Source organism: Dreissena polymorpha, chromosome 4 (genome assembly GCF_020536995.1).
Source record: "Dreissena polymorpha isolate Duluth1 chromosome 4, UMN_Dpol_1.0, whole genome shotgun sequence".
Classification (NCBI taxonomy): domain Eukaryota; kingdom Metazoa; phylum Mollusca; class Bivalvia; order Myida; family Dreissenidae; genus Dreissena; species Dreissena polymorpha.
Window position 1 is genome coordinate 30,578,265 of NC_068358.1, and position 26,620 is coordinate 30,604,884.

Here is a 26,620-nt window from a genome sequence, read left to right on the forward strand (position 1 = left end):
CACACAAAATAATCAGATTTTTTATATATTTTAATGTATGTATGTATGCTGTTCTGTCACACAAAATAATTAGATTTATAATTTTTTTTATCTATGTTTGTATGTTTGTTGTTCTGTTAGTAACGCTGACATTTATAAGTAATATATCTTTACAAAGTATTACCATGAACACTAAAATAAAACGAAACAAGGCATTAGATTTAGATCAGAACCCACGCTATAAGCAATATACTTGCAAGTTAATTGTTTTTCGAGTGCATTTACGAAACCTGCTAACTTCAAGTGTAGTTTAAATTTAAGTAAATCTGTTTTTGCTAATCGAGGTTTTTCCTACATCTAAGTTAGAATGTATTGCTTTTAAGTGTACACTTCGCTTTTATTATTTAAAAAAGGTTGCCTTAAAATATTTGCTTTATATCACTTAACGTTATATGTTAACTTTTCGTGTGTTAGCCTTCAAATCATGCCAACCGTAGCTAGTTACTAAAATAAATTTTGTTAAGTTTTATACATGGCATTTTACAAATAAATAAACATTTTTCCATTTCATGTAATTTTGTTCTATTAATAAAACACGCAACCGCACTTATAAGTGTTTTTTCTTCGGTGGTCGTTTTCTATTGTCAATTATTTAACGCTTGATACAATATAACAGTTTACGATTTTTCTTGTAAATTGAGAATCTTGCAAGTCGACCAGTTTTATGTATTTAAGTGGTTGAACTATCGTCTAGTACGAGTATAAAATAGTAACAGTTCCGAGTCACAAATTCAACTATCGCAACCAACTAACCCGAGCATCTGTGTTACTAAGGGTGTGACGCGGTCATATCTGGGCTAGTATTCAGAAAGGTTGTAAGAAATATTGCTTAGAAAGTACTACTCGTCATAACGGTTCGATTCTTTATTTACTCTATTTAAATCATAACCATTACAATGACGTCACCGTCATCGACAGCCGACGTTAACGCGCCAAATGGAGGCAGAGCATGACGTTACAAATTCTCAACATTCAGGGGGCATGAAAAAAAAAGAAAGCAATATAAAGTTTGAAACAAATGTCCTTTTCAAATATTTCGAATGCAATTAAAATCACATCACAAAGTCAAACGTGTCTATTGGCACTCAATTGGATAAAGTCGAACAACTGCAGTGCGTACACATCCATCGTTACCCGGAAGCAGCTGTTCAACGACCCAAGTTTCCACTTCAAGCGCGGACCGTCGTCATGGATACGGACAACGTTCCGAATGTAGATGCTCCTGTCTTACGGTGCTGGTCACGAGTTACTCAATTCGCCAACGTTTCCGGAAATGGCTGACTCTTTGCGTGATGTTCCTGGCTTGACGTTTTACATCTGCATTATTGATTGAGCAACCGGCGTTGTCGGCGTCGTCGCTCAAGTAGGGTAGTGACGTCAGTCGGCGATCATACATCAAGAATGAGCGGGGTATGGAATCCTCGTCGTTGATGTCTGCAGACACATATGTCAGTGGACGATCATTAATGATCGCCTCTATTTCCACGATTTTTGTCTGTTACTGTTCCAGGGTAACGAATGACAGACTTAATGTCTTCTTGACAGCTGACTTAGTAATTTTGATAAGCCTCTCCCACCCGCCTCAATACCAAGGTGCTCTTGTGGGAATGAACTTCCATGTGATGCCCATATTGAATAAATTTCTCTGAATGGATGGAGACTGTATTAAATTCTGTAGATGACGTTATGCGGCTTTAAATGTACCCGCATTGTCGGACAACACGGTATATGGCATGGACTTTCGGCTCGTGAATCGTCGGAAAGCGTTCATCAACGCATCTTCGTTAAAATTGAATACCACTTCGAGGTGTACGGCACGCGTTGAGGCACATGCGAAGAGGCAAATATACACCTTCTTACTTCCGGAGGATTCTCAATTAGACAATGCGCCAGTGAAATCAACGCTTGTGACGGCGAACGGTGAGCTGTCATCGACTCGCATTTAAGGTAGTGGCGGTGGATCCGGTGCTCGATATGCCGGTCCACACACTCGTCGACAGACCACTCACTTGCGGGTTACTGATATCACGACTTGTCGGATGGCCGGAATCCAAAACTTCTGTCACAGGAAGGTAACTGTTGCGTTTGTACCAGAGTGCTTAAGAGTTTCGTGTGCATGGCTAATGACAAGCGTCGTGAAATGGTGTTTTTTTTAGAAGTAGAAGAGGGAAATTCGTATCTTCACTGACAGGAACGTTATGAATTCTGCCTCTGCATCGAATGCAATCTGCTTCATCTATGAACAATTTCAGCTGCTTTATGATAGATGAACTACGTAAGCCTGAGGTCAAACTTTGGAGCTCCGGTTAAGATACTTCTCTCTGCACTAAAGAAATCAACTTTCTCGAATTGATAACTCACCGAAGTACCTGTCTTGTATTTTCACGCGGCAATTATGAATAAACCGTCGAACGTATGTCAGCAATCGATGTAGTTTGTTGAATGAACTGTATTCCTCGATTTTTATAATAGACGCAAGGGATGGAGTAAGCTGTGTTTCAGTAACGGTGAACATGTATGGTTCGTTACTTCCGGTACGTAACATGTCGTTTCCGGCGATTTCTCTTTCATCTACCGGTTTCTATGACGGTCATCTTGATGGAGAACAAAACCAGTCAGGTCCTTTCATCCACAAACGCAAAGAAGGCTTTGGCGGCGAAACCTAGATTATGTAAGTCGGATGGATTGTCGTATCTTGGACAGTACTTCCACTGAACATTTCCGGTGATTTCACAGATTTCATTTACCCGTCTTGAAACGAACTTCTTAAGTGGCTTAGTAGACGACAACCAGTACAGCACAATCTGGCTGTCCGACAAGTAAATGATATCCTCAATGTTGAGAGATGATAGTTAATGGTCTGCGGGTCCGCCCACTACTGCAGCCATAAGTTCGAGTTGTGGTAATGTGAGCTTTTTCAGGGTCGCCATTCTATTTTTCAACATAATTCTTTGTTTCTCACAATGTATGCAGTTGCTCCGTAGGATTGCACGCTTGCGTCAACGAAAACGTGTAATTGCGGGTGTTCTGTGACTTCTCCTTGGAAGAAGGACCGCGGGAACCGAACATTAGAAGCGGCATTTAAGTCGTCTGCAATACAGGTTTATCGGTACTGATATTCTGTGTCGAGTGGAATGTCCCAGACGGTTTTTACCTTCCAAAGGTATTGCATCAACAATTTTGCCCTTACTGTCACGGGGCTAAGAAGTCCAAGCGGGTCGTGAATCTGTGCCGAATGTTTCAGAATCAATCGTTTAGTAACATGTTTTGTGGTTGGGATTTTTTTCTCGATGAAATATATGGTGTCCTCAGAAGTACTCCAAAGCATTCCAAGGACATTGAATTCGGCATTCTTTTCTTCAATACAACCGGAAGTGGCAACTTCTTTAAGATTAATGCTGTTTGATGTGTACGATGAGAGTCATCCCATCATTTCCAATCAACTTTCTCGAATCGTGAAAGAACTGCATCATGTCTTCTTCATTATCGAAACTAGATATAATGTTGTCGACATATAAGACCCGACGTATGATAGCAGACGCTCCGTTTTCGGTGTTGGTACTCTGGTGTTTAATAAGCGTGGCATTCAGAATATATGGTGAACACGTGTCGCCAAATACAACTACACGGAATCCGTAAGGAATCAAACGGCTCAACGGGTTATTGTGGTCTACGAGCCAGAAAAAAAGTGTAATATCCCGATCTTTCTCATGTAAGCCAACGTGTAGAAACGCTTTTTCAATGTCTGTCGTCACAGCAAACCGATGCATTCTAAAGTGCGTTAGGATGGCGTTCAGTTCATTAAGAATTGGCGGGGTTGACTGAAGGCAATCATTCAGAATTGGGTCATTACTTGACTGTCTGCAGCTGCAATCATTCGTAAAGGGTTTGTTTTCGAATCTTTTTTCACTGCGTGGTGGGGTATATAATGCAATTGAGCCTGGGGATCGTCTGTAACATTTTAAATGAAGCCTCTTCTTTCTTGATCTGGTATGATTGAGCTGTACGCTTTTAGCATTTCCGGTTCCTGTCGGAGTCTAATAATTGTGCTTTGTGTTCTTCTTAGGGCGATACCATGGTACGAATGGAGATCCGGATGGTCGTTTTTCCATGGCAACTTGGCGACATATCTACCATCAAAGAACTGTATGCTGCTCTCCTGATATTGTTCCATCGTGTCTTGGAGATTTCGCTCAGCTCTGGAAGCATTTATACCCATACTCTCTAGCGACCAAAACCTTTCAAGGGTGGAATTGATTACATTTAAACTTGTAATGACGCTGATGACGTAATGCACAGGTCGTTGAGTAGTGTCATGCGGTATCGGTCAAGTCAAAAGGTATCCGATTTTCGATTTAACAGCAGTTGGACCATTTCCGCGTATCACACGATCTTCCACTATGTCCCAATAAAAGTCAGCACCAATAAGAAGAGAGATGTTCATGTGACTATGTTTATTGATGGGATGGGCTAATTTAGACCACAGAGATGGGGTAACTGTCTAACTGCGGAAGTAACACAGTTCTTAATAGGGGCGGCAATTTTCGGCATTATAAGTACACGAATAGGAACCTTGTCTTCGCCGTCCGTCTGCAGAAACACCGTCGCGGTTTCAACATGCTGTACTTGCTTGTTCAAACCACCGAATCTCGCGAGCTGAATTGTTTCTGTGATTACAAGTGTTTCTACTATGAGCAGTAGACATGTGTAACACGGTCGTTTCCGGTTTCCGTTGTTTGACTTCCGGAATATCGTGTCGAGGGTTCATCTCGCATTTTGAGGTATGATGCTTTTACCACAATTCTGACATCGGTGTTTTGAACGGCATAGCAAGACTTGGTGACTTCCAAGACAATTTAAGCACAGTTTCTTCTGTTTTACAACTGTTAGCCTGCTGGCTTCGATTTTGAAATTGGAACAAGCTGACGGCTTGTGCTCATCGCTGCAACATTGGCATCTCACTTCAATGTGTTTATTGTGTGAGGTGTGCGGCTTCATCTGTATTGTATTCCTTGATTTAAACGTCGAAGCTGTGCAGAATGCGCTAGCTGACCCGAATGCCGATCCCTGATCTGCATTTAGTCCTGCTTCGCGGCAATATGAATCTCACGAAATATTGCACAACGCAATTTTCTCAGGATCCAGTTTTTGTCGCCGTGTTCGCGCGCTAAATGTTCGCGTACTTCCCCCGGGAGTTTATCGAGGATAATGGGTACTAGCAACCCACCATACGTTGTTTGATCCTGTCCCAAAGATTCAAGACCTCGAATAAACGTTTCCATTTTGTTATAGAATTGTCTAAGAGTATGCAATGAATTCGTTGGCGCTGGTAATTGCACGAGGGCCTGCATAGTGACACGAATGATTTTGTGAGATTGTCCATATCTCTGTCGCAACATTTCACTAGCCTTGTGATAGTTAGCATTTGTAAGCGAAAAACCTTATCTAGTCCTAGCAGCATTATGTTCAAGTTTGGATTTCAAATAACTGAACGTCTAAACATCCGTTAAACTCGGATTGAAAAGCACTGTCGTTTTTAACGAATACCAAAATGTTGCCATCAAATGTCGGGAGAGTCAATTTTGGAAGTCTGTGAAAACTACTAGTATTTGAATGAAAACCCGAACTTACAGGTGGAGTGACGGCTTGCGGAGGATCTTTGACACACCATTTGCAGTTTAATGAAGACGTGTGACCGGCGGGATACACGGGCTGTCCAGTAGGCGCTGCGGTGGAAGTTTGTATCCTCAGAGGCAACTCAGTGGAAGTCGACTGTAGCTCAAAAGACGTGATCAAGGACGTCGGGGGTTTCCAAGATGGCGCTGTGGCAGAAAGCAGAAATCGTCGATTTCCCTGGTTGTGCGGTTTCGAAACTTTGTGGAAGTCATACAGGCCTTGTGGCGAAAGTCGGCAGTGACCAATTCTGCGTGGTTGCGGAGTTTTGCTGTAGTCCAGTAACTACATCGACAGTGGTTGGTTGTGGCCCGTAGGGCGCGTGTGCGATGGAATTCGACGAAAGTTCATATGGTGCTTCGGCGGATGCTTGTAATACAAGCCTGCTCTCATCAGTGGTGACTGAGACGGCAGACCTGGTAGGTCAACTGTTTTTTGTCCCTGTCAGTGGAAATAAACTCTTTCTTTAATTTCTGTAACTTCCGTTTAAGCTGATTCGTGTACGTCGCTGTTTCCGTCATCTCTTCGGGAATTCGGTCAACTTCTTTTTGACTTAAAATCTTCTCATCGATCGCTTTAACGAGTCCAATACATCTGAAATGTTGTTTAAAATCATCTCCATCGAGTCACGGTCATTTCAATCTTTTGCAGTCTGTAATTCTTTAAGTTCGCGTGCAATGATTGCACGACTCCCGTTCTGGATTTTCTGTAAATCTTGTTTCATTGTAATTTTTCATCACGGCACCATAATTTGTAAGAAATGTTTCTAAGAAAGTACTACGCGTTATATCGGTTCGATCCTTTATTTACTCTATTTAAATCACCGGCATCGACGGCCGACGTTAACGCGCCAAATGGCGGCAAAGCATGACGTTACATATTCTCAACAAAGGTCATAATAAGCAAACTGTCTAAATTCCTTAAATTCATTAAAATAACGTTTGTGTTTGTGGATGTTTACATATAGTCTGAAGCAAGAAAACATTATTTAAAGGGTTAATAGGTTACCAGTTTGTACGATGAAAATATTCATTTTCAAAAATCATAATTTCTCAATTAAAACTCTCAAATACAATAATAATAATACAGACTTGCCTTCGAAACTATGTGAAAACTGACCATTCACTTCAATGTAAAACGTTAACTGTTTAAAATAAAAGTGTTGAAGGCACTGAAGTTGTTCGCTATTGCATAATTTTAGGCGCAACTCATGTTTCCAAATTATGTTATAGCTTTTTAAATCGCAAGTTTGAGATGAACTCAACCCATTCACATTTATAAAAAGTTTGTCTTAACGCACATGTCGAGATGTGTGTGCACTGTTCATCGTCATATTTATTTTATAGAGATAACTTATACACGTTCACAACAACATGTATATTTTTTGACGTTATGAAAGCATTAAAAATATTATGAAAACGGTACAATAAAAACCAGTTAATACAAAGTAAAATTTGCAATCTCCATCATATTAAATGAAAATTGTTTGAAATCGAATATCTATCACACTAAAAATATAATGTCATGATGGAAATTCACTGTACAAAACTTCTTTTTGACACCGTAACAAATTCAAAATAATTATAATATTATAAGAAAAATTGAGGAAAATAAATACACAATAAATATGCCAGCAGTACTTTTTACTCACGAATAAGGTAGTCATAAAGACAGCGCTGTTGACCCGTACGCGGTTGCTGATGCATAACTTGTTACCCTAGTAATTCACACGGTGTCAACCAGTCTTTGACCTTAACATCGGTATAGAACACTCATGCGCTTTTTCGGAGTAGCTGTTTTACCCAGCTGTTTACATTAATGACCTCTACATAACGCCAGCAAGCACGAATGAATACATTCGAATATATTTCGATGAGTCAAAAGGAATCCCCTGAAATTTGACAGCATCACTGTGTCTTTGCAGAGCGTAAAGGATGTAATACTGTTCCATGTACAGAATTCCTGACTACTATCTGCATGTTCAAATGACACATACACACAAATTGTGGCAAAGTTCAAATTACGCGTTAAAATCCATCTCATCGCTATCTGGTGAGAACAAAAGAATGTTTCCCAAACATATCATACTAAACCCCGCTGTACTAGCAAGCACTATAAACGAGTTTACGTAACAGACGCGTGATAGTGTATTGGACTCTATATCCCACTATACTTGTTGATCAGCAGTAGTTTTTTTATTCCTTATCTATTAATAGCCTTAGATTTTGAATGAACTGTGCTGCTCAAAATATAACACGTAATTAAGACGCAGCATACAGAGGACTATTTTAATAATTCATAAACATTATCTTCCGCGAAACGTATAATTAAAAAAAATGGTCATTGATGTTTCATGTATATACGCTCCGTTAAAAAATATTCCATTGAACACGATATTTGCATCATGTGCCAATTTGTGAATGAATAAAGTGGAAGAACTGAAACCTCTGGCATTAATGGTACACATCTTTTCGGCGCGGATGCGGCAGTTATCAGAATTATCGTACCTTACTAAAATGGCTTGCAAATCTTGGTATTTACCTTAGTTGTTTGCAAGCGAACAACTAAAAATAACCCGCGATGCACTGCCATTTACCGTATCAATAGACGACATGAGAATTAACGATAACTGGGCGATTAGAATGCCTTAACGTGCTTCAATCATTTAAATGTAAAATGTTGATTTCATGAAATGCCATGTATGTTTTTAAAACTATAGCTGACGAGTGTTTCATGTCTGCAATCAATTAGTTTGCAATAGGAATAATGTGTTACATAACAGCATAATTATAATATTAAAAGAGAAATTAATTACAGATAGATATTAATGATAATGAGATATTTTATTAATATGACAAAGTCATGTATGCATGTCAGGAATTATATAGATGTTTGAATTATGTAAGAAAATGTTAAAGTAAAAATCACAATAATAAGCGTTCAGAATAGCAAGTAGAAACTAGTTCAAAATATTTGAAGGTTTATTAATCCTTGCATTCATGCTGGAGTAGACTAAGTCAACAAATTGGAATGTCAAATATATTTAGATAGTAGAATCTAGAGACTGTATATTTAACAAAGCATTCAATTAACGAATTGGTCATCCTATTGACATAGGATTGTAATTACCTCATATAGTCATTGAAATAGGCCAGATGAAAGGGTCACCGAAAAGCCTTATTTGCATAGGTCATATAAAGTATTGCACCGGGAAACGTAACGTAAAAACTTTATATCATCACAAAGTAATTAAATTTTGGAGTATTCGACAAGCATGTAAATACATGAATACCTTGATCTCTCTAGTACATTTAGCAATTCAACCAATCAACAATAAGCACGTGCAGAAACGGACACTAATGACCAATCAAAGTTATAAGGGAATTTTATGCAAATTAACTTTAAGACAAAATGTAGATGCTTGGTCAGAAAAGAGGACTATGCGCTTAGATTTTGAGATGAACGGATTGAGAAAGATCCAATCATGTTATCAGATTTTACTTATATATTTGAAAATATGAATTATATTAGTTATTAAATTGGATTGGAATTCACATATGGCGTTGTTGTTGACATTAATAGAAAGGGACGGACTTGCCTTATTCGCTATGTAGCAAAATGTAATTAATGCGAATCACGTCATTATGGCAATACGCGCATGACTTGAAATCGATCGATAGGTTACACACTATTAAATGAAGAGAACTGAACTCTGTTGTTACTATGTGTTCGCCAAGAACAATAAGCGATTACGTGACAAATATATCAAGGCTACTTTTTGAGAAATCGTATTAACGATGAGATGTATAAAGGCGAAAAGACAAATACAGACTGGCATATAAACAATTTATAAGATATCGTTTATGCCAAGTGTCATGAAAAGATATTTAATTCTATTATGTTTTGTTATATTCATTTTCAGTGTCAGTAACCTGATCTTTGACTTTAAGTGTGAAAAACAGGAGGTCGTGCATTATCCTCAGTTTTATCTCAATAAAATAACAAGTTCATAAGCGTATCTTCAGTACTCAAAAAACGCATGAGCCTGTTTGGAAAACTGTCAGACTGAAGAATAGACAGACATGACGGACGAGGTTAAGCCTATAGTCAATTCAGGTGTATGTTTACGGTTTAGCAGTACTTATTGCACATGCGTATTCAGTAATTGGCGACGGTCATACTCGATTTTAGGCTGGCTGATAATGGCAATAGAAAAAAACGTGTCGATCAATCTTTTTGACCAATCGCTCAAAAAGTAATGTGGCCCATTTAGCTGTTCTATAAAGGAATAAATCCCGCGTATTGTCCACCAACTGAACTCTGGTTGGAACCTAAAAGAAAAGATGGGCATCAGACAGATATGCTGTTCTTTGTTTAAGTATTTTTGTATTTAAAAATAAAATTTAAACGATTTAATAACGACTCAAACAGTCTCATTGGTGCCATGTTGAAATGTGAACGTGCTCTCATTTATTCGTAAAATATGCATATGTCTGGGACTCGCCTACCCTCGCCAATTATGCATAGGGCCTAGTTGCTCATTCGTCTTTACTTTCCAATTAGCGTTCAGCCGAGAGGCTTTCTCGTCTTCTCTCGTATTGCCGATCGGCGTGCTCGCTTTCACTATCATAAAGTACTGTTATATGTATTTGTTCTAAACATCGGTTCAGGCTCCGTCCTTTGATTGAAAAGGAAATCATCGATTTGAATTAATAGTCAGCAAAAAACGCTGTATTTACTTAACTTATTTGAAATATGTGTCAATATTATTTACTTCAACACATTAGAATGTGATTAGCTGTACATTGTGTTAAATTATACTATGTATCATGAGAAGTTCAGTAATTATCCGTACCTGGAAACTGAACTGAACAATGAAACATGTATGTGTTTTGTCTAATGCGCACAGACACATGCACTAAGACATGCAAAACAAACATGATTTAAATTAAATTTTTTGAAAAACCATGTTAAGCCAAAGAAAATTTAATGTATATCTACTAAAATAAAATTGTGTTTATTTGCCTGATTTACAATTTGTTTTCACACATAATGTTATAAAGGACTGCACAGATAAGAAAACCCATGAATGCAACAAATATCATTAAACAAACATTTAAAACCAAAATAAAAATGTATCTACATTTCATGGAACGCTAATTTTATTTTACCAACTGAATAGAGAAATAGCTGAACTTATTTAACTCAACCAGCTTAACCCATTTGTGCCTAGTGGACTCTCCCATCCTTCTAAATTGGCTCAATTTATTTCCAAAATTAGGGATGTCAAGTATATTTATTTCTATATTTAGAATATTTTTTAATAGAAATTCCTTTAAGCAAACAGCGCAGAACCTGATCATCTGGGTCTATGCTGTTTGCCAAGGCCTTTTTTCTAGACGCTAGGCATATATGGGTTAAATATTTGAGTGGGTTTATTTCTGAAAACACGCATATGAATATATTGATTTGGTGCGTCATGCAGGAAATTAAGTGTATAAATGGATAAAATCAAACGTATTTTAATAACTAACAACACCCAAACCCATTATAAATATAAATCCTACAAATCACCGTATTTATTTAAAAAATGTTTTTATGACTTACGCCCGAAAGTGATGCCATTAATTATCAATTCAAGTGTGGGAAACAGTTTTAATCGGATAACAATTTGAAAATATTGTATTCATTCGACGTAATTAAGTTAAGGTGGTGCAGACTTGTATTTTAAAAATTGCTTTCATGTTTGAAATATCAAATACTCATTTTTCGATAACAGGCTATATTTCTCCAGCGAAACAAATTTGCATCAAATGTTTAAATTTGTGAAAAGTGGATTAATACGTTCAAATGATAAACGTGTTTGATTTCATGTGCAATTAAAGCATTTTCATTAACTAAGGATTTAATCGGTTTGAATAAATAGTAATGCCAATCTGATTCCTTTTTTTATAAATAATTTTTGCGAGTTACAACCAATTCTTTTTCACTATTCTAGCAGTTGCAGTATACATTTCGCAGTGACGTATTACCTTAAAGAGTTCATCTCTTACAGAATTTTAATAATTTAAATGACTTGTGCACATGCACTTTGCTACATGGTTTAAATACACTATACATCAACTGCAGTTCAATTGACTTTAAAACAAATAATTATTTACGTTTAAATGAGAATATTTGTGTTCAACGTATACTTGTGCTATATTAACCTTCATCTTGACGATTTCGAGAGGGATATATCCAGTTCATGTTAAGCATAAACTTGTTTGCTGAAAAAACATTCTTGAATACATTTTATTTTGTGCTGGGGAAAGGCAATTAACCATTGATGCTTTTTACTGCTCATAACAATTCTCCCGTAACAAAAAATAGCGCAGACATATGTCGGCGTTATATTTGGAAGTTCAATCTAAAGTGTTTATCATTTATAAATCACGACACATTGAAAGCGCTGAAGACGTAAATGAAGAGTGAAACCATTACCTGCATACGAAAACGTCCGTAAAAATAATTGGTCGTATAATGATAAAGCACAAACGCTCGTAATATTAGAAATTTAATAACATTTATTATCAACAACATATATATAACTATATTAAATTTACTAATGCCAAAAAACAGCTAATATGTTGTGCCTGAATCGCTTTGAAAGGATGGGACCACCGTGGTATATCAGATCAACGAATATTGCATCTATACGTTTACCAGGCTGTCGCGTTATGTGATTAACAAAAACTTATTCATAACTTTTAATATTAAGGTTTTTAACATTAAGGCATTAGTTTGCCTTTATAATCTATCGTCGCATTTATGTCAATAGCGACACCAGTTCGTTACTTGGTCGTTAAGATTATCGCCGTTTAAGTCATATTCACAACGACTTCAATATGGTCGTGGATACGATGTTCTGTCCAATGCCAGTGTAAGTCATACCATTATATAATTATGAGGCCGCGACCGCTAGCTTCGTGTTGAAAACCGCACGAGATCACCAAACCATGTATACTTTTACCATAACCCTTCATTAAAAGTCCATAAACACTTAAAGTCAACGAATATTTCGTACAATATTCCGAAAAATAAAGTGACTGGTAGCACAGATTTAATAAGTTACAAAATGCTCTGTTTTGTTGTTGTGTTTGTGGAACAATATATTTAACACATTTTTATTTATCATGTAAGTGTTCGTGTGTCGTTTGAAAAGATATCGTTGCGGGAATCAAACTGGAATATATTGTGCCACACAAAAATAAAAACGAGCATTTTTATCTTGTTACATCTATGCTACCATAGCACATCTAGCTTTAAAGTTTTGGCTATTGCTTTAATGAACACTGACTTGTTATGGGTTAACTTTATTTTACGAAATGTTTTGCAAAATTTTCGTTGATTTTTAGTATAGAATTTACTTCAATAGCATAATACATACAACTTGTGAAGGTACGGCAAGGTACTTGTATGAGTCGTACAAATTATTAAACAACGCATAACTAAGAGGCATGTACATTGTGACAACGTAAATCATATCAAATCTCCATTAGGTTTGCAAGAGAATCGTTCTCACGCGTTTTGATAATGAAATTGCGTTTACCAGTGGTATACCTGCAATATTCTTAAGTAATCGTTTAAAGCTAAGAAGCAATAAAAACTATCCGTCCATTTTATGTCTTAAAAATTCAATATTATCAGCTATTTCGTCGCCGAATTAACATAATGTCGATTGATTTACTGTTCATTTTATGTCTTACATTATATTTTTAACGATGTTCGACGCCGAGTTATGTCGATTTATCAACTACTTAATTTGGTTAGACAGGCGTTTATAATGATTATTTAATAATTATGCAATACATATTACGAAAATATTTTTTTATCTGCCTATTTTAATGTAGGCCTGCTGTGTGATTCTTGTTACCAAATTTCATTCAACTCGACTAATGAGCATTTAAATGTGGTAAACGAGTAAAGTTGCGGTATGAAAACATTTTAAACTCATTATACTTTTCATAAAAATAAACGTACTATCGTACAATCGCATTGTAGCCATCGTGCTATCGCACTATCGCATTGTCGCCTTCTGGATTGTAATGTGTTACTACAATGGCAATAACGGTATTCCGTAGATATCTCTTTTTCTTTTCAATATTTGATCCAGATTTAAATTTTAGACCACAGATTATAAAAGAGCAATACCTACATATTTTTGACTAAGCGTTCCAAACAAATAGGCCAACTTGCAAATAGGTTAACAATATTAAATCGGCTAACAATCGGCTCCAAGAAACTGATAAATACACACACATGTGATACGCCACTCTACTTTTTCACCCAAACAAGGTATATAACTCTGTCACAAATAGTGTAAAATTGAAGTCTTACTAGTATCCCTTCTTTAATAACAATATCGGTATGAAACGGTGCGACCCGATTGAACAATTGCCAGAGATGTTCTATCTTTATGTTATGATTTGTGTTTGTGTCGTTTCGTTTCATGAAAGTCAAAGTCGTGAAGTAATTCGAAAGCACAAAAAAAACCGCATATGTTTAAATTGATCATAAAATCTAGTATAAAGTCTTAACGTGTATAGAACCTCTACAATACTTGAGACTAAAGATACATGTATTAACAAGGGAACGGCTACATTGGCATGGAAACGGCTACATTGCCAAACAGTAAGTCAATAGGAAGATCTAAATGTGGACAGATGATGTGAGTGTAGTGAATGTTAAATTGAAGTATCAAATAAGTTAATTAAGTAGAATTCACGGAAACCAAACGGTCAATTTTTATTTTCTAATAATGTTCACCAGAAAATTAGTCAAAGATGAAAAGAAGGTAAATATCAAGGTAAAATGGGTTAAGATAAGGCGAATGTGTAGATAGTTATACGTTGAAAAGATGGTTTATTAATGTTAGACGGAATGTGTATTTTTGGGTAACCAATAATATTGTTCATCTGAATTGCTGTAAGCCTTTCAGTAGGTTACTTGCAAGGTGAAATTGAAAATAAAGTAAGGTTATGCGGGTGTTTTGATAAACTACAATACTACATCCCTGCATGTATCAAACTTTTGCAACACGTCTCATAGATGTAACTAAAGCCTTACGTGTTGGGTTAACGTCGCAGTGACTCTTTAATGAACTTAAGGTTTTACAATTTTACAGTTGTACTAAATGTTTTCATCCATATTTTTAATCAGTTGATCATAAGCTGTGTACCAGAATTCTATATTGCTAGTAATTACCTATTGTCATAAATCACCTAGTTAGGTGACACGTTTTAAGACAATGAACACAAAACTTGGATCCATGAATCCAAAGGTTGAGACTTATTGCGAAGACATTTTATGACATTCTCTATCACTCTATATATTAAGTTAATTCTAATAACTTTAACTAATTTTTCGCGAAGCAATAAATTGTGTTAACTAGTTAACCTTTTTATGAATATTTTGTTTGTACTTAAACGAATAACCTCGCAGCTGAACACGGGGATGCTTAAACACATCTGCACAAAGTTTCCAGATGCGAATATCTTTTTTCAACCTCAATAGTGTTGTGAGTACTCTTCATTTCATTTATTTGTATTATGCACATAAGCACAAAATGTAAATATAATAGACTGGGCAAATACCGTTTATATAACGTCTTCACACAACTAAGATCAAAACACAACTCGTTTTGCATTGGGTAAGTATAATCGTAGGATACCGGTAACATGACAGTACAAATTTTGATCTATAAATTTTATAACACAGTATAAATATGATTTGTATACACCACTTCTATTCTAATATCCTTAATTGGTGTTTTCAAGGCAAGGATAAAAACCAGAGATAAAAGTTCATCAGAAGTCCACTGTAAAATAACTCTGGATAACTGTACCCGAAAACAACCAATATACCAATATTAAGATGTAACTGTGAACATTGTGTAACACAAACATAACGTGTCATTTCAGCAAACTTATTAATGCGGTTCGAATATAAAAAAAGTAAAAGTTAACTGATCGAAGTCTAGCGTTGAACTGACCAAACAATGAACACCCCGTGCACATTCCCGCCTATGTCCGCCTGAGTGCCAATCACTCACGTGACAACCACACGCATAAACAAACCACACATTTACCTGTTTTGTGCGGTGCAGACATACGTTATGTGCTATACTCCGTAACGCACAGAACTAAAAATAATATCAGAGTCACGTCATTTACAAGAAACAACGGTAAATTACCACGTTCAGGACGGAAGGTGCAAACATAAAACATGCAGAATTAAATATTGACTAAATTAAATATTGACTGACCTTTGTTATGTATAGAAGTATTTTGGACCAAATTTAAGAATGATAAGATGTTAACTTGTCAGAAATTATTATTTATTTTCACTCAGATTACTGAGTACTTTTTGTATAGTATAAAGTATACCGGGTGGACATCCCTTCCCATGGATGAATGACACTCTGCAGCACACAGCAGACCCGACTGGGGGGATTTCTGTATCGTCGTACCTCATTTACCCCCAACTGCCAAACCGGTCAAGGGGTTGATGATGATCGTATGCACCCGCTTTTACTTGCAATAAAAACATGTTCAACATCCCATTTGTTTTTGTAAATTAAAAATGCATGGATGACGATGCTTACCTCGACCGAAGCAATAATATGCCCTGTGAAATTGTAAACAAAATATGTTACACAAATCATCATACATATTTTTGAACCTGATATATCTTACCTGTCCCATTCAAATCCACTGTTAAAAACTCTGCAATAGCCTTCAAACATATAGTTCGGCAAAACTTACTAAAGTTTGACAATTGTTCGACGCTTTATCAGGGTGCAGGATCACGTGTCTTTGTGGGGTTCAGAATTATGGATGTAAACACACCGGTGAGTGGTGCTCTGTTTGTTTTGAAATATTTTTTAAAACATTTTTTCTTTATAATTTAAAATTGTGCATTAAATATCTTACTTTATTAAATAAGCCGGTGTTTTGGGGGAAAACATCGATGTGTAACGCATTCATTTTCACTTTAATGCTGTTCGAAACGTGACATTTTCGCACCGACATGAGACGTATTCAAAGATTTTTTCTTAAATCTTAAGATATCGGCACAAACACAAACACACATAAAATGTATTGCACAGCTGTAGCCTTTAGTACGCTTTTACAGTATAGTATGTTAAAAACTGGTACATCTAATTTTTCCTGATGATAAGTCAATTGGAAGAATAAAGATAAGTTAAGCAGCTTATATTGTAAATTCTAAGAAGAGAGGTGAGCTACTTAAACAACTTGTTCTTTGATTAATTAAAACAAATGTGTTAAATATACCAGCCTAATACAATCCTATGTGCATATACACTGATGTACAATTAAAACAGAATAGTTAAAGTTTATTTCAAATCTAGAAACTAATAGCTTTAATTATCATACAAAGTGGCATTACACATTCAAAGACAATCAAACATTACACGTTTGAAACTAGTTCAAAATAGTTATTATTATAAAGCTATTGAATGTCACCAACACAGAAGGAAAACGCTACTGTTTCATTTTTGTTTCTATACAATTTGCTTTTATAGATCGGATGGTTTAATTATACCCGTATTTTAACAAAATACGATGGGAAAAATAACAGTCTGGGTTAAAGTTTTTCCGAAATACATGTATATCGGAAGATCTTTAAATGCAGGGCTTTTTGTATTAAGATCGTGTTTTCAGTGTGCAGGATCACGTGACTGTATTGGGGTTTACAAATGAATGTAAGTGGGTGTAAACACACCGTTTAGTGATGCTTTTTCAAATTACTTTTTACAACAATTTTTCTGCAGAAGTTCAACTAGTGCATACAGGTCAGTTTATTATGCGGCGTATGGCAATGCGAAACACATCAGAATTACTTTATTAAACAAGCCTGTGTTCTTGGCCGAAAATTCGATTTTTACAGTTGTCATATACAAGGTTATGCTGCACGCAACGTTACATTTTGTCACCGATTTTAGACGTATTAAAAATGTATTCTTAAATCTTAAGATATCGCAACAAACTGCAAGAAAAACTGTTTTTTATGCAATAGAGATTTTTGCAAACATATGTAAATAATTTGAGATATTCGTAAAGTTCTTAACGGTGTGTTTTCATTCTGTCCAGCCCGTGTGTACATCCTTGTGAACCCCGTTTATCTTGCATCATGTATTTAATTATAATATTTTATGAGGGATATATGTATCTTCACTATCATGTGATGTAGTGTTACTTTATGTTCTTCCCTATATGGAAGAAAGATTTGCAATTCCCATGCTAAGGGAAGGGGCATACGCTCGAAGTCGATTGCAACTGAATTGTAAGCAATCTTGAACTTAATGGTGAAAAGCAATGTGCTAAATTTATTGGATATTTTAATTTTACGTATCTTCTCATTATATAATAAGGATGGTATGATTATGATTTATTAAAAAAATTAGCAATTGTATTATTAACATGAAGAAACAGTTATTTTAGTTATTTGAATATTGTTCCCCGTTAAGTCGTTAAGTAGGTCAAGTTTATATATGAATAATTACTTTAAAAGCATGTGAAGGGAATGTATAAATCATTATTTAAATGTCTTTTGCGTATATTGTAAATGTGTTTGTTGTTATAAAGAGATCACTTTCGTGTACTAGAAATTCAAAGATGCCCCTGTTGTGCATTGGGAGTTTTTTTCCCCTGGTAAATACTCTTCAAGCCAATCGTATTTCAATCTCCACGCAGAGTTGTCGTTCCTTGCTCTCACATACACCTCTGCGAAAGGCTAAGCATGCCATTTTGCCTAAAATTTGGGTAAAACCAAACAAACGCATTCAATTTATATTTGATTGGATATTTAAGATCGCATGAATTAAATTAAGAAATATGACTTTTAAATTTACGATTCATCGGGCAAAAACTTGGTAGTATTAATGCATCTCCTTTGATCTGTTTGTTGCCCATTTACGCAGATGGAATCATTCCGCGCACTTCACAAATGTAAACAAATGAACAAATTGAGTGACGTTAGGCATTGCTTCGACGGCAAACGTGTATTCGTGTATAATTTATCGAATAAATAAGGGGACTTAGTTGTACAGTATACGGGACAATAATTTTTTTAACATTTTACATGTTTAAATTCATGATTAGAATGTGAATTTGTGATCAAATCTCATAGTAATTTAAGTATGGTCTAAGTTCTAACATTATAATAAGTAGTAGAAGGCTCTTGAACATTATTCATACGGACCAGTTGGTTTGTGATAAAAATCAATATATTTCAGCATGCAGACTTTATAATTATTACTGTATTATCCATGCATTATTTTCCACCCTTTAAACTTTTAGATGACATCCATACACACTTGATTTTTACCTCTTACAAAATAAATGTGAACCAAATGGACAAAAAGCAAAGAGTGCTCTCAGACTAGTGCTTTAAATATATTACAGTAACGAATGATCAAATATCCTCCTTATTACAATATGATCAGGCTCTGGTCATTGTCGCTTCAGGTGCTACATGTACATGTACTTCACTTGAAAGTACCCGGGGTACTCTGAAGTATTCTACAATTTTACCGGCTTAATGAAATACAGTTAAAGGCAACTTTACATACTCGGTGGTACTTTTTAGTATATTTTCCATACCCCGGGTACTTTGTAGTATACTTAAGTGTACACGCGGTACTGAAATGTTGTACCTGAGCCGACAATTACCAAATGAGCATTAGTAGTTACTGTCCATTCTCAACACTCCAGTTTCAGATGAGCATTACTGAAATTTCAAAGATGAGTTCAAACAGTACCACCACCTGTAATTGTAGCGAACGGTCAACCTTTGACCTCTTCATTTATAGTCATCTGATCTACATGTATAAACAAGAAATTCCACACTTCAACTATTTAATTATGTTGTACTTGTACTGAATGGTTTGATACTAGCAAATGTATATTTTTAATCATAACTGTACGAAGACTGGGAGAAAAACTTAAAAAAAAAAATTAGATTCCTGTAATTATATTGGTGTTTCAGTATTAAGATATTTCAAGTGTGGTAGTCAAACAAAATTGACATTATTAAAAAAACAAAAACATGAGAACAAGTCCCTTAAAATGGTGGCATATTTCTGGGATATTAACAGAAAAAAGCAAAACCATACTTTTACTATCTTGTTAGATTTTATAACAGTATTAAACACCTGTGTTTAGGAGATACCATTCAATAAGGATAAACACAATTCTTGAAAATACATGAAAAATAAAAAACACTAAAGTTAAGCTGTAATGTATTGCAGATTCAGAGATGTGTGTTATGTAAAAAGATCCCGTGAAAAGTTATCTTAAGGAAAGTTTAACATTATACCACAGATACAATATTGTTTAAGGTTTATAGTCTTAAAAATGCTAAGTTTCCTCTAACGTGCCCTTGTATTTCAAGATATAATACTTTCCTTGCCAGAGGGAAGAGGTCTGGGTTCAAATCCCAGCAGGGCTTCCAGAGAAGAGGCATTTGGGACAGATGATTGTATTTGCTTTTATTGTATTTGCTTTACTTTATCCTTAAAATCAACATGCAAATGTATTGAGAATAATATTGGATTTTATATAAAATAAAAGACATCAACCTTATCAATGAACATCATTTTAATTCGTTTTAGTCACTTTAACTATCGCGCAATATTCATTTGCAAAATAATAACATTTATGGTTTCAATATGCTCAATACAATACAAACACAGCATGATGCAAAAAATGGAGAGAACAAAATAAACTCAATAATTACATGTATAAAACAATTTCACAATTTATAACAATTTAAATAACTTGATAATAACTGATTATAGTAATGTACAGGTATTTTAACTCCGGTTAAGTTTTGTGTTTAGGTGAAGTTTTGTGTTAAGGTCCATTTTTCTCATAAAGTATCAAAGCTTTTGCATTAAAAAATGGCACACTTACTAACTATCATGAGGGGACTGGGCAGGCAAAGTTAGATAACTCTGGCTGGCATTTTGACAGAATTATGTGCCTTTTTTATACTAAAAAAATTGAGGATTTGGTTAAGTTTTGTGTTTAGGTCCACTTTATTCCTAAAGTACCAAAGCTATTGCTTTCATACTTGCAACACCTTTTAACTATCATAAGGGGACTGTGCATGCAAAGTTATGTAACTCTGACTGGCATTTTTACAGAATTATGGCCTCTTTTATACTTAAAAAATTGAACATTCAAAGCTATTGCTTCAGACTCGCAACACTTACGTACTATCATAAGGGGACTGTACATGACAAGTTGCATAACTATGGTAGGTATTTTGATGGAATTATGGCCCTTTTTTGACTAAATAACTTTGAATATATGGTTAAATTTTGTGTTTAGATCCACTTTACTTCTGAAGTATTAAGGCTATTGCTTTTAAACTTTAAATACTTTCTAACTATCATGAAGGTACTGTACCTGGCAAGTTGAATTTGACCTTGACGTTTGAATGACATTGACTCTCAAAATCAAATTTATAAATTTTTATAAAATTTTCATAACTTACCTGACATACCACAATGGACACCACACAAACCATCCCCAGGCCCAACCTCAGAACCCCCCCCCCGCTAAAAAATAAATATTTTTTTTAAACATGGTTAAAAAAACACAAATATTTATTTTTATTATTTTATTTTTGAATGACTGTCCAATCATCCCACCCAAGAATACCCCCCCCCAAAAAAAAAAAAAATATTTGTTTTTTCATTTTTGAAAGATAATTTTATAATTGACCATACAACCACACTATACACCCCTCTCCACCCTAACCCCTCCCCCTTTTGATTGAAGTATTGCGTTAGGTCCCTTCACCTTTAAAAAGAAAAATAGATGAGCAGTCTGCACCCGCTAGACGGTGCTCTTGTTTACATTTGCACTCGTCAACATTGAAGACTGAATTTCTCATGTCTGATTTGTACACTTTTCTCATGATTATGTTACTGGTGAACAAATGCCTTTCTATTTATGGGGAAATGTTTTTTTCCATAAACATCCATGCAGTGTTTTTCCTGAAAACAGTCATAATTTCATATTTATACAAATGTTAGGCTCTATATTAATGATGGTAACATGTGTTTCATTATTGATATATTTTGCAGACAAAAATATAATACCAACCTTTGTCATTGTTAAATGGCAAGTTTACACTATATCACTTGACTATTGCCTCATTTTGAAAAAAGGCCATACGCGTTTATCGTCTAAGGTGTGCCCCAATTTTTTTTTTGATCAAGCAGAAAATTGTGATTTTAAGTGACATGAAAAATAACTACAGTGACCCATATGATGACAATACCTGCGTTATTCCAGAAAAAATTGTACCAGTATTCATGTTTGGTGAACAGGTGTTATCCACATAGGCGGATCCAAGGGGGGGGGGTGCACGCGACGCACGCCCCCCTTAAAATCGCCAAAGTAAATTAAAATTATTTGATGTTTCATTCTAAACTAGATCTAAATCACCTATTTAAACTCATTTTTCTTCTTTTTCGTACACAACATTTACCACTATTCACAGACAATCGCTAAATGTTTTAACTTTAGACTCTCTGTTGCCCTGTTTATCCGTGTTAATATAAACTTTGCACTTTATTGGCATTTTACGAAGGTACTTTGATGAAAGTACATAAGGCGTGACATGCTCGAGAAGTGATTGTCAAAGCCTTCAAAATCACTAAAATCATGGAGCTTCCCGGGGGCGAATTCCAGGGGGCTTTGCCCCCTGGACCCCTTAGCAGGGCTTTGCCCTGCACCCACCAGGGACCCTAACGGCCCCCTGGACCCCCGGCAAATCTTTCAATATCCCCCCCAACAGAAATCCTGGATCGGCCCCTGATCCAGGTCCCCTCCTTTGGAAAAAGTTATTAACACCTTCGGCACAAATAAGGCTGACTGATTGAATCAACCAGTGATAGATTCATTAAAATAATAAGAATTTGTCTGGTTAGTGATTTTGAATGCTTTGTAGCAACAGATAAGTAGGTTTTGTCTCTTATACTACCTTTTTATATTGTATATATGGACCTTTTAAGATTTATTTTCAATTATATTTAGGTATATACACAGTAATTTAATTTTAGATCTTTAATATTCTGTGACACAAAAATGTAGGTTTGTTAAATCCAACAACCATATCCATATTATCATAATGCATCAAGACTGATAAAAGATATTATGGTATGAGATGGTTTTCTTTAAATGTGAATGTAATGTAACCGTCGTGCAAGAGATTGTTTAGTATACTGTAACCTTCATGATAAACGCTTGGAATGATCATCACATGAATTAGACGCGCTCATAAAAATAGTCAGTTCTGAGCCCAACGCAGAGTAGTCTGGATTACCTGCCCCTGACACTTGGTATTGGGTTAGGCATTCATGATTCATGGCGGCGGCCAGTGTGTTCTTTAAAATGGACAATTAATTTTTTTTCGGAGCAAGGAGTTCACATTGTGATAATCGGTACGTCTTATTATAATAAATATATTGGCGATATTGATTTTTCTTGCTTTTTACGCCTCACCTCAATACATAGACATATGATATATGGCTATATTTCGGAGAGAACGGATTTTTGAAAAACTTTTATAACGCAATGTTTAACCCAAGCCGGATTCAAGTTTGACATTAATTTTGACATTAATTTGTTAATGTGAGTATTTTAATAAACATTTTAATGTGTTAACAATATTTTCACACTTCCAGGCTCTATATACTTTAACATTATTTGTTAATGTGAGTATTTGACACAACATTTTCATGTGTCAAACATTCGTCTTTCGCATGAGACGTTAAACCGAGGTTCATTGTATAAGGTGCTATACGCCGGGCACTAAAAAACCAAGGGTCACCTCTGGAATGGGGTGTCTCCTGTATCTTGCACTATCCCCTGTTACCAACTAACACGTCTTTCTTGTTTCGATGGCTATATGGAAGACAATCCTAATGCACTCGATATAAATTAAGACACACACACCGTAGATTGAGATGTATGATCCGTGTTATATTTTGTTTTGTAGGCTGTAGTGGGTCAGAGCCTGTGTTCATGACATGCATTGGTAAATAAAGGCAATGGTATATAAATTCCTTCACCTATACATGTAAATATTTCAGAGAATGGATCATTCTTACATACAACAGGACGATAGACTGAGTAAGAGAAGTGAGAGGATGCCAACCATGTTCGTCTTAGACCACATGTACGTGAAATGATGTGATACACAGTCATTCAAACCAGCACACACTCCACCACAGTCTCCAAAGAGTCTGAAAAAAAAAGAACCAGTCCGACTGGAAGTACACCTCATCAGCCGTCAAAAATAGTAATTCCAGTGACGTGGGTGGACCAGCATGAATAACCATCTGCACATGTTTGAGATCTGCCCCCATGCCTAGGGCCACTGTTGAAAATATGAGTCGAATGGGGCATTCTGAAATCGGCTTTTTTGTAAACTGGAAAGAATGACCTACTTCAGCTGAAAATACATACTTCATTGTTTTAGTGTTGTTTTTATATCATTGTAATATTTTTTAAACAAGGTTGTAAATTATGTTTGTCTGCATCATAACTGATTAACAGAACTTAAAGGTCGCGGTGGTGTAGTGGATGTGGTGTCCGCCTAGCGATAGGGAGTTTGTGGGTTTGATCCCTACTCGGGGAGCGTTCTCATTATCTCCTCCATAGGCACCAAGCACTGGTTCTTCCCAGGAAACGGACTCGAGAGTGTCTTTATAACCCTAAGGCTTTCGATGCAATCAAGCTAAAATAAATAGGTTTAAACTAACCGCACTGATCGATTAAAAAAATCATGTTAACAGTTCTGCTATCTCCACCGTTGTTGTCGTTCAACTTCAGCCTCCAAAATTTCAATACTACGAAGTAAAACTATTGAAACTAACCTATCCAGAATCCTTTACCATAGAAGAATGGAACATGACGACTCGTGCGTTTTCAGGTTCTTCCCTCTCCCCAGCATAAAAAAACTGCCCAGTTTTTGCCTGGCTAGGCCAAAAAAAAAAGTCTTGGTTCAGGGAACCCGACCGACCCTATTTTTTGCCCCCGACCCTAACGATTTTTTTGGTCCGCGGAAAAAAATCCGTCAGCGATGTTTTTCTTTGGTACGGTACGGAACGAGTTTTACGTATAGCGCATTGTAGCCGATAACGACAGATCCATTCGTTTACGCTTTATAAACATGGCGGTGTCCACATCGCTAATGTTGGCAATAAACATCGAAAAATGTGACCACCAAAAAGGCTGTCAGCTGATGAGAGTTACTCCAACCTCATCAACAGCAGCTGACATTTTTAAAGAGCTTCATGGGCCAGTGGATCCACAACGATATGGGGTTAAATTCGTTGTGGGAACTTCGCTGGAAGGGACATCTTTCTGGGAGGTACTCGTCTCGTACGTTTATTAAACCGGACGTTTTTGTTACATTTTGAGAGATAACTTTTTATAATATGTCGAAGGGTTGATTTTTCTGAAATTTCATCGCAACACAATTCGGTTCCCAAGTAATAGATTCAAACCAAAATATTTGCAAAATTCCATGTTAACATAGTTAACACCGGAATTGAAGTACAGTCAAGTTTATACCATTACCGGATTAGTAGCGTAATAAAGTTGTTCTGGGGAAAAACAATAAATGTTTTGATACTTCTTTTACACCAGTTTGATTAAATATTATATTTCGCAGTTTTTATACATACTTGTATGAAAAGTAGCAGTTCTATGTTTTTATTTTGACAAAATTAACATTGTGTAAACGGTAGCAAACAGACAAACTTAATTTGCATTTATAAGTTTCAATTTAAAAATTTCAGATTGACGGTTGCATCCCATTGTTTGAGGTTTTGGCGTTTGGTGTGAAGGTCCTCAAAATGACATGTACTACCTTACCAGAGGGAATATTGGCATCTTCCCTGGAGAAAATTGCGAACGAAGCAACAAAGAAAACTGTTGATGCCTTCCAGGTGTTAATGATGAAGGGGAAAGTATTGCCCACGAAAAAAGTGGCAAGGTATATTAAGATATTAAATTGCAAATGTAAAAAAATAAACATTTAATAATTTTCAAATCAAATAATACTTCATTTGTCTGTAGTTTAACTTTGTTGTCTGCTGTCTGAATTTTTTAAACCCATGTGTTTCCGCCTATTTTTCATCTTTTAATTAATAAAATAAATTTTATTTAACATACCGGGTACACATCTTTGGTGGGTTTTAAAATGACTCTGTGTACTTTATTTTCCTGTTCCCTTCAGCTCTGTAGTACTGACGGGACTTAACCGGAAGGATGAGTTGTACAATGCCATAATAGACCTGTGCGATAGAATGGATACCAAGTTTCCAAGAGACAATGCAGTGACTGATGGTGGTTACTTTGTGCAGGTGAGTTTGATTGATGCAGTTTGTGCTATTAAAGAGCATATAGCAAAATGTAAAAACAATATTTTAATAATATTTCAAACACAATTTGATAAAAAATTATATATAAACAATTTGATTAATAATTAAAACATAATCTTTAAATAGTTTGTTTGAATCTGCAAAAATCTCAAGTTGATATTGTATATTAATGTAAAAAAAACTATAAAAAAAATAATGAAAAAAAGCAGAAAGTATTAAAACAATTATTGTTATTCTTTTTACAGATGGTGTGATTTGGTATTAAACTAAACTTTCATGATTTAAACTGAAGTGCAACCCTCTTAAGCTTCTTTATTTTAGTAATATAAAGAAATGAAACTCCAGCTGCTGGAGCAGTATTGAATTTTCATTAAAAACAATTAGTAGGTCCTTTATTTAAGGCAAGTGAAGCTCTTTTAATATGTGTATCAGACTATG

At 35.6% G+C, this 26,620-nt stretch overlaps 1 protein-coding gene across 1 annotated transcript in view; it reads left to right on the forward strand.

Annotated features, from left to right (window-relative positions):
- Window positions 1-24,020, forward strand: part of LOC127879198 (uncharacterized) — a 49,682-nt gene extending 25,662 nt beyond the window's left edge. The window contains exon 7 of the mRNA XM_052425898.1: window positions 23,885-24,020. Within this exon, the coding sequence (XP_052281858.1) occupies window positions 23,885-23,919 (35 nt within the window). The 3' untranslated portion in view covers window positions 23,920-24,020. The remainder of the gene's footprint in view (window positions 1-23,884) is intronic.
- The last annotated feature ends 2,600 nt before the right edge of the window (window positions 24,021-26,620 follow it).